A 10,377-nucleotide genomic window follows, 5' to 3' on the forward strand; every position below is an offset into this window, starting at 1 on the left:
TACTACTTTTTCCTGTATCGCTTTTCACATTTTAGGTATCGAACGTGTTTCATCATTTCTTTCAAACATTCCCAATTTACTACAAGCCAAAGCCAGTGTACGATGTGGCAGCTTTGCTAGGGCATTATTACATTGGGAGTTAGCATATGGTGAGGATACAGTAGCCCAACAATCAGCGTTTGTCACTGGCACTGCTATTTGTAGATCTAATACTGATCATACTCTTGGATTTACGAAAACAGTTCCAGATCAAGTTGGAATAAATTCTATTTCATCCTCTGATATACAATCTACTCTGCACTTTTCTAATGGACTTGGTAAGACAGGTTTCACAATACTTGTTGGCTTACTGGATACATATGCATCTCTACACGATTCAGATGGTAAGAGATTATTTCAACTCTATTTTTTGATGATATTATGCCAGTATTAAGTTTTAATAAACTGACCTACCAGTCATTTTGTCTTGAATATTGTGTTAGCTCGCATGTAATTAGTCAATGTGACACTAAGTATAGCTGTGTTGTCAACATATGTTTGTTATTGAGATCCTAGAAATCAATCCTAGTTCTCAGAAAGACTAAGTTTATTATAGTTTTCTTATGAGTTAAACGATGCTTATATATTTCTGGCTCGTTTCTTAGTATCCTTATGCACTAAGCATTATATGCGTTCTAATTATAACTAGTTTCCCGATTTTTAGTGAAGAGATCCGATATGAAGCGCTTACAATTTTGTATTATTTCTCTTCCTCTTTGTTGATTCGTCAATCCATGTATCCGTGACATCGTTCTCTGGCTTCGCTGATAACACTTATATTCAAGTGACTTCATAGTTATAGAGTAATTGCCCATTCAGATTTGCTTTAACTGATACTATTATCCTACTCTAATCATACATTTTACTTGCCATCCACTATTTTCTTTCTTTAGTCGGTTGACTATTTAATTGTTCGTCCTTAGAAGTCATCTGTTTATTCATTTTGTTGTAAATCTACGACTACTTTTTATATTGTGTGTTTGTCTTAGCTCAGTTGTATTTGTGAACATTGGGCAACTGCTAATCGTTTTCACTTTACTGTAAGGATATGTATTCAAGACAGAATTGATGTCGATTTTTAATAATAATTCAGTCACCTTTTGTATTTATTGTGTCAATCGTATTTCCTGTTACTTCTGGAACTTAACAAACTATATTTCTTGATAATATTTTATTTATTCGCTAAATGATGCAACATCCATACTTGAAAATTTTCAAAGACTGCAATTACTTTAAAATAACACCCTTCTATTTATAAACGGTCGTGTTTTAATATTTGAAATCTTTTGATAATCTCTGATGACTCTATTAAATTGTACAACACCACTCCATCTGGATAAACTTTTATATCCGATTGTCTTTGATAATTTTGTAACACTCTTCTATTTTACTATGAACTCAATGTAAAAAATGACCTGTCAATACGATTGTACAGCTTAAGAAAATATTATCATCGAGAAGAAAATTTCTTTCGCTGAAACTTTATTCTTTTTAGAGAATCAGTAGGTTTTTTTATTGTTCGAATTCCACTTATTTACCACCTTCAATGGATTAGTTTTGAACATCAACATTTCACATATCTAACTCAGTGTGTTTTTGTAGTTAATTAATAGCTATATGTATTTGTTTAGCTATAAGTTTCTTTTATTTCATTCAACTATGCGTCTTTAACATTCTGTTCGTGTTTTATTAAATTTCAGGTTTAGCAGGTGTCTTATCAGCTACTCAGTTATCGTTTACCGCTTTTAGGCAGGAATTTTATAAGGAAAAGCAACATGAATCAAAATTGTGTAATAAAAATATGAAATTGTTAAGCGATACAGCACAACGCTTTTCATTACTTCGTGCTCTAGAACTAGAAAATGAAGGACAGCTAGATATGGCTGCTGCTGCCTACGAACATAGCTTGGCTACTTCTGAATCTAGTCACCGTTCTTCACAATGTCAACAGCCTTCGAAAGAAATTCGAGATAACCAGCATTTACTGATGTACAGTGGTCTGTTTCGTTGTGAACTTCCTGATCCAGCTCGATTACATGGTCTAGTTGAACGAGCAGGTGCTCTTGTGAGAAAATCAAAATCCCATTCGAATACTTTTGGGAATTCAAGTGTTTGGGTAGATTGCCTGAACGCTCATCGAGCGGAAGCAGCTTGGCGTTTAGGCGACTGGGAAACTCTACAGGAAACTACTAATATGGCATGTTTTCTGAATAACTTTTTAATATTTTCATTGATTGTCTGACCAAATAAGGTTAACTTTGCGCATAATTCTTAAGCATGGAAATCATATTAAATTTTATGTACATTAAGAAATATGTTTCCTGCAAATATTTAGTATTTTAGTTCTTCATACAGATATTTGTTTTTAGAACGTTTTCAAACAAGACCATACACGTATTCTTTAAATGTGAATAGTTTCTGTGATAATAATTCTCTCGTTTGTATTAAAGCAAAATGGTTAAAGAATTATATATATGTTGTGTACCACCTAATAAAATTAGGTACTTCAATTTTTATTATTTCGTAAATGATCCCAACTGAACTTTTTTAGTCTTTTGATCTATTTTTCTCCGAATCTTTTCTAGATATTTCAAGCATAATCTTGAAATTAGTGTTTTATATAACTTTGATTTCTGTGAAAGATTATTGTGCTCATTAAATCAATCTTTCTCACCTTCGTATGAAGTGTTCTTTGACTAATACTGTATCTTAATAACGTGTAACCATTTGACCCTATGAAGTTGATTGCCATAGATTGTTATTTTTGGTGATTTTTTCCCGCTTTCTGTGTAGTATTTTTGTTGTGCAGATGCATATAATGAAACCCCCTGATACATAATTCTAGTCATATATATCTTTAGTTTACCAAGGATTTAGTCTGATTTCCGTCTCATCAGGACTTAGTTTATCTTAATAGTGATAAATATTTGTTTTGTACATGTCATTTTGTCCAAATTATTACATTCTTTATATTTTTATAGAACCTCCTTGAATGTTCTTGGTCGGTTGGACTAGGGCGATTATTTTTAGCAATGAAAGATAAGGTTAGTTTTAATATTTTTTGTGTAACTTGGACAATATTTAATACAATTTACCATTTATGAACTGAATAAATTAATTGTGCCAACACGATAAAGTTTACTGCTGTTAAACACATTTTATTTTTCATTTGAATATCATTTGGATATATCTTGGGTAATTTAAACAATATGATTTTGCTTACAGCGATTCTCTTACGATTAATTTTTATTACGGCTAATTTACCTTAAATGTTAGTCGCCTAAATACCGCTTGATGAATCATATATATATAACAATGGTTATTTAGGTCCTTTTGTGTAAATATGATTTCCACTTTTGCGACAACGAAGTATTAAACTATTCTCTTGGTTAATTATCTTTTAAATGATTGAAGTATTTGCGGAAAAATTTTGTCGCTGAATTATTTATTTGGTTTTGTTTAATCATAATTTGTATGTGTACTGAACTAGATCATTTGTTTGATTGTTACTTTCTCAAAGCGAACATCTGATTGGTCAAAAATCTTGGCTCGTTTAAGAATAGATCAAGTGACTGAACTGGGCGCTGCTGCACTTGAAGGTCCCGGTGGTTATATACGTGCTTATGATACAATAGTTCGTCTAAGCTCGTTATCTGACATTGAATTGATCAGTTCTTTAGGTGATGTTATCATGAATGAAATTCGAAATCCAACAAATTCTCGATCATCAGAAAGTAACCTTTCAGTGAGTTTATTATTTCTTATTTATATGTCTTGCAATTTTTCTAGTAATTATTTTTATATCAAGTTTACCAACATCTATTTTTCTTGATACTTTTTCTCTTTCCGGTCTTGTTTAATGTAAATATTCAGTACTTTTTTCAATCTGATTCATGTCACATCAGCAGTAAGTAAGAATAATCAGTCACATATTTCATAGATAAAATGATGTTGACCATTCACCTATGGTAAATTCATTTCAGTGTATCATGAATATTTATTATTATGATAATAAATATATTTTTGTTACATCCCAATGAGTAGTAACATTGTATTTTTGACGTTTCGTGACTTCTCAATGTAGGCCACTTCTTCAAAGGAAACAATGGCATTGTTTCCTTTATACTATTTAAACGTGTGTTGATTTAATGTTTGATATTTATTTACTCTGGAAAAATGGCTGACATTAAGTCACAAAACGTCAGAAATACAATTTTCTTACTCATTGGGATATAAAAAATATATATATTTATTATTAACTCTACCCGGTGCTCAATTTATTTCAAACTATCAAGTCCAACCTTGGTTTGGATACCTATTTGTTGGTGATGAATTAATTATAACTTGCGTTCTGAATAATATCTTATGAAATTTATCTTCGGGTCAAAATAATAATAATAATATATATTCTGAAAATAATATTTACAGAATTCACACCAGTTTACAGGCATGATCAGATTGTTATAAAAATCAACATTTAATGTAGAGAGCAAACATGAAATGTAAGAAAGTTTTATGTTTGCTGGTTTTGTAATTGATAAATAGTTTATATATGGCAGGCCAATGCAACACCAGGGAACTTGTCATTTTTTCTTAAGTGGATAGCCTGATGATTGATCAACATTGTTCTGTAAGGTTATTTCCAGTGCCAGAGCGAGTTATTGATAATTATCTACAACTAGAGAAAGTAAGATTAAAGCAAAGAGCACGGAACAACAAAACAATGATAGCAAGTAAAAGGTTAAACACTTAAAGTTCCGATAATTTCACTTGTGAAGTAAGATACACTTGCAGGCGCTAGAACATTTAATGCATTTTCAGAGGAGCAAAAGGCATTAATTGAGCGAACAAACAATGGGAGAGAGTTTAACATACGGATAGTTTGAGGTAAATTATTCCAGAGCCTAGAAAACTTACAGGCAAAGTAATTCATATAGAGAGAAGATCTAGAATATGTTTGTTTGGCTAATGACAAGGAGTTACGAATGTCGTAATGTGAGGCTTTAGCGTATTGAATCGCCTGGCTGGATGTGAAGGAGAGTTTGTTAAGTATTTTGAAAAAGAAGATAAGGTTAAGTTTGAGTCTCCTCTTCTATAAAGGGTCAAGCCCTAGTTTACTACACCTCGAATTATATGTCAAGACACTATCAGTTCCAAGAGCACGAAGTGTAAATCGTCTCTGTACTGATTCCAGTCTTAATTTATCCTTTATGCGCGTGCTACTAAGGAGAAACGCGCAGTATTCGAGGAGTGGCCGAACACAGACTTTGTACATTAGAATACGAGATTCGCTGTTATGAAGGTTTCGAGTTATGTAACCTATAAGGCGTTGAGACTTGGACGTTTGTTTCATTATCTGTTCAGTAAACGACAAGTCGTCGGAGTACCTAAGTCCTAGATCTACTACTGAGTGTAACCTAGATAACATTTCACCATTTATGGTTAGATCGAGGTTGAGTGATGTATCACCGAAGCATAACCAACCACATTTAGCTGTATTAAGCTCCAGTTGCCATTTCGAGCACCACTGTGCTGCATTGTTAAGCTCCGAGCTGATACAATTTTGAATATTGCTCAGCTCATGTGGAGAAAATGAGTACACCACCTTAAGATCGTCTGCAAACAAAAGGGACTTACCCTCACTAAAACACTCACAAATATCATTAATGAAAACTAAAAAGAGCAAAGGACCTAAGACACTACCCTGAATTACCCCACTTCTAACAGGGACGGTATTCGACAATGAAGAGTTCATTTTAACTATTTGATGTCGATTGCTGAGGAAGGAGTCAAACCAGGCTAGTAACGGGTTTTGGACCCCATAAGATGCGAGTTTACCTATGAGAAGTTGGTGGTTGACCATGTCGAAGGCCTTAGAAATGTCCAGGTATAGCACTAATACTAGATATCCTTGGCTACGAAGCGAATAGACTAAATTAAAGAAGTTAAAATGACATGTCATACAGGATCGATTTTTAAGAAATCCATGTTGCGAATCATCAATAAATTGTTCAGTCAATAAATAGTTGGATAGTTCGTCACTAATATTTTTTTCCATAATCCTAGAGATAACTGGAGTAATATTTATTGGCCGATAGTTGTTCATGTCAGTCTTATCTCCGGATTTGTAACGTGGTATGATGTACGCGGTTTTCCAACGGTCAGGATAAGAGCCTGATTCCACAGAGAGAGTAAACAGCTTAAGGAGAAGTGGAATATGTGTACCACCATATTTGTAGAGAAATGATGAAATCCCGTCTGCTCCGTGACCTTTCGAAACCTTGAGGTTATTTATAACCTTACTAATTTTCAGACATGTGAAGGAGATAGATTTAATTGAGTTACCAGTCATGCATATAACTCTAGAAGCAGAGCCATTTATGGATTCTTTGCCATTTGCAAAATTACCACTGAAAAGGTCTGCTATAGTTTTTGGGTCATATATAAAACTATTGTTATACAGGATGCATGGTATATCAACCTTTTGAGTTGATTTAGCACGTTTATTGTAAAGGTGGATTAGGTTTTGCACTTTTGAGTTAGTACTTAGTGCTAATAGCTCTTCATTGATGGCTTTTAATCTATGTTTCTCTTTAATTTGGTTAAAAATTATTGTTATTTGTGTGACTGCCGTGAAGTCGTTAGATTTAAAATAACGTTTCTTTAGGCGTCTTAGTTTATTACGATATTTAGCTGGTATATATAATTCGTAATGTTTACTAATCCTGTAAGTCTTTAATTGGTGCACAGGAGTCTAGACAAGAGTTAACAATCAAATAGAATATGTTGATGGCATCTGTCAGACTATTACATGAGAAGAATTCATCCCAGTCTGAGAGTTTGATCAGTGAGCGCGAGAGGTCCCAGTCTGCATGCTTATAGTCTCTATAATTGCAGGGTTCTTTGAATTGGTCGGTTGTAGGAGGGATGGATGAGGAGAGCACAAGCTACTATCCTATGGTCACTGCTTTCAAACTCGTTGTATACTTGTACAGATAGGGGAATGATATCTCTACTAAATATTAGATCAAGTGTATTATCACCCCTTGTTGGGGTACGAACCCACTGTGACCAGCAGTACAGATTAAGGATTGATAAAAATTCATCATTGCTAGACTGACAGCTACCGGTACTCCAGTTAATCCCAGGATAATTGAAATCACCAGTGATAATCTTAGCGCTGAAGTTTAGAGTAGATGCGTGTATAAATGCATTGATAATACGATCATTCAAATTATCAGTACTATCAGGAGCTTTATATATACGACCTAGGAGTAGACTATGGTTTAGGGTATTGATTGATATCCAGATCGATTCAGGTAAACTATTCAAGATACTATCTTCAACTTTGTTAGTTGTTAATGTATCCAAAGCAAATATAAGACAACCGCCTCCTCGCTTAGTTTCTCTGTCACAGCGATAGAGTCGATAGTTTTGGATATTTAATTCGGAATCGGCCACTGCTGGATAACACCACGTTTCAGTGATAAGTATAAAAGAAGGCTTGGCTAGAAAGGCTAAGGTTCTCAAGGCTGAAATTTTGTTCAGAAGTGAACGTGCGTTAATAAGTAATAAGTTTAAAAAGGGAGTGTGTAGTGTAAAAAAACCGAGAGCATCCTTATCGAAGGTATGAGTTCTAGCTATGCCTGGACTATGGTTTCATGTGTTTTCCGGATCGCATAGGCTATAGCATGAGCGAATTGTAGAGCTAGTGGAACAAGGGATCTCTGGAGGCCGAAAAATTCCTTATTTTGGTAAGGTTGTACTTGTTTTGGTGGACAATTAAGACAGGTGCCTGCATGTTGGGGTTGCGTTGATGGTGCATAATCTAGTATACCATCTTCCCCACTGCAAGAGTGATGATAAGAGTTACATCTTGCAGGTTTATTATTTATAACATTTGGGGGAAACCATGGGGCACGTTGGTTCATTGCCGTCTGTCTAATAGTAGGCCTGCTTACATGATGGTTGTAGTGGCCGTCTCGTGTAACGTTTGAACGAAATGTGTCCTTATAACCTCCCTTACGGTGAGTAGGGTCAAGCATGGTTTCAGAAATTGTACTTTTGTTTGGTAAGGCCGTTGAAATATTTTTGGTATTCGGTCTAGAACCAGAAGGTTTTTTATTTACTTTCTTCTTAATTGGTATATTCTTCTTAGGTTTAGCAGTGTTTTTATGAGCCTTCACAATAGAATCAGGTGTTCGATCCTTGGCTTCCGATATTACACTGGAAAGAATGACATTAGAGTCTACATCAGATATGTCCTGGGTATCTAGGGCCACTATGGGTATGAGAGGCAAACTAGCACACTGCATTGGTATATCAGTACACTGACTAACATGAGATAGATTAGCTGCACCAGTGGGTTCAGCTGCTGGCGCGATCACATTTGTTGTGATCTCAACAATGTTATTTTCGTTCATGTTACGCTTTTATGTTAGTCTTTGATTGGTGGTTTTGTCTGAGACTATACGAGCGTTTTTAAACTTCGTATGCGCACAGACTAGCTGTTCAGATTCTTTCAAACGTTCCGCTAATAAATGGGAATCAAATCTAAACTGGATAGGGCACGAGTATTTTTGATGCTTTTTGTTAAGTCGGATACATTGGCATGGATTGTCCTGGAGATTAGCTGCCTTTAGTATCGAGTTTCTTACAGTTTTAATGGCAACTTTGTCCGGTATATTATATATAATCACATTATTTCGAGAGATTGTTTGCTTGGTGACTTCATTAGCTATCAAGTCAATAACGGATTCTACTTTGATCCTGTCTTCGAGTTCAGAAGTAACTATATCCTTTGACAACAGCAGTCGAAGGGGTGACAGTGTCTTTAGCTCTAGTTTAAGATCATCATGCTTTAATAAAGAGCCCGCAAGTGACTTCACTTTAGAACGCATATCACTTAATTGCTTAAAGACAGCGGCTAATTCGCTCTTAATATGATCGATACCATCTGTTTGTGAGTTAGAACTCATTATTAAGTTAGACATAGAGTCATCCAGCAACATGTGTGGAATAAGTCCACTCCCACTATTATCTGGTGCAACAGAAGTTGCAGAGCATGGGGTATAGGTTAGACCAGAGTTGTTAATATCTGAAGAAATAGGACTTTTTCGAGCTCGTTTTTGTGTCAGTCGAACCATTTTTCTTCAAGGGTTAACTGAATGTTATTATTGATTTATAAACTAGGGTTTAGCGATATATAAGCACTTTGTAATAAATACCGTGTGATCGTAACGCAAACTTCAAACGTACCGCAATTTTTATTCAGTCCTACTGCATTTAGTCCTACTGCATAATTCTTTTTATCTTTGTTATCACAAAACGTTTGACTAGCATATGTTTTATTTCATGACATTTCATCTACAACAGTTTTTGTATTGGACAGTGTATGTTATACTAGTAACCAATTGATCTCAGACGTAGAGATGCTGTAAATTGTAATCTATGTTTGAAATGTGTATTATCTTATTTAACCTCTAGTTGGCATGATAAACATTATACAGACATCTCAAATATTTTGTTATTAGTGACTAAATGCATATGTAGTAGGCTATTAGTGTTAAGCTAAGTGATCCTTTAATTAGAACGATATTGATACTTCGTAAGTAATATAATTTAAATCCTTTATTACAAATTTATCTATGCTGTTTGTTAAATCTTTTTTAGAATATTGTTGAGACATCTTTAAAGTTGTTAGAAACTCGAATTCGTGTTAGTCGACCAACTTTTCACACTTTAGAACCAGTTTTAGCTATTCAACATGCAGCTTTACAACTTGTCACCTCAGCTCTAAGCTCATTTAACAGCGATACATATCAAATATCTAATCGAGAAGTATTGAATTCTACAATATCGCGACTACGTACTGCTTTAGGCTATAATTGGCTAGAACGTGCTAAACTAGCCAGGAAGTAAGTTGTAACTACTGGCTTTAATTTTCAAAATTTATGTATCTATCGTCATATTAATTTATTGGATTAAAATAGTTGAATATTAACCAACAATTTGGCAGAGTATATTAATTTTCGCTATCAAGTTGTTTTGGGATCAAACCAACGAATGCATAAACCTTGAATGAGACAGTTTTTTAGTTTTGCAAATTACAAAATTCACATAGGCAGAAAGGTATATTCATCGTTTAATTGTGATTTTCAACAACTTTCCATTCATAATCACCGTTAAAAAAATTAAATTTTACGTTGCTCTCAGTCCGAAGTAAATGAAGATTTCTTATGGAAACCGCTTAATTACTTTATGGGTTTTAGGTACTAATTTAGCGAGATCTTTGGGCAGATGGGTTTTAGGTACTAATTTAGCGATATCTTTGGGCAG

The 10,377-nt window shown here is 34.3% G+C and overlaps 1 protein-coding gene across 1 annotated transcript in view; it reads left to right on the plus strand.

Annotated features, from left to right (window-relative positions):
• Smp_162340 (putative phosphatidylinositol 3-and 4-kinase) overlaps positions 1-10,377 on the plus strand; it is a gene marked incomplete at both ends in the record, with an annotated part of 68,635 nt that overhangs the window by 37,120 nt on the left and 21,138 nt on the right. Inside the window, 5 exons of the mRNA XM_018789878.1 lie at positions 36-383; positions 1,740-2,236; positions 3,021-3,083; positions 3,560-3,784; positions 9,712-9,956. Coding sequence (XP_018655277.1) covers positions 36-383; positions 1,740-2,236; positions 3,021-3,083; positions 3,560-3,784; positions 9,712-9,956 — 1,378 coding nt within the window. The remainder of the gene's footprint in view (positions 1-35; positions 384-1,739; positions 2,237-3,020; positions 3,084-3,559; positions 3,785-9,711; positions 9,957-10,377) is intronic.

The sequence above is a fragment of the Schistosoma mansoni genome, chromosome W, assembly GCF_000237925.1.
Source record: "Schistosoma mansoni strain Puerto Rico chromosome W, complete genome".
NCBI classification, from domain to species: domain Eukaryota; kingdom Metazoa; phylum Platyhelminthes; class Trematoda; order Strigeidida; family Schistosomatidae; genus Schistosoma; species Schistosoma mansoni.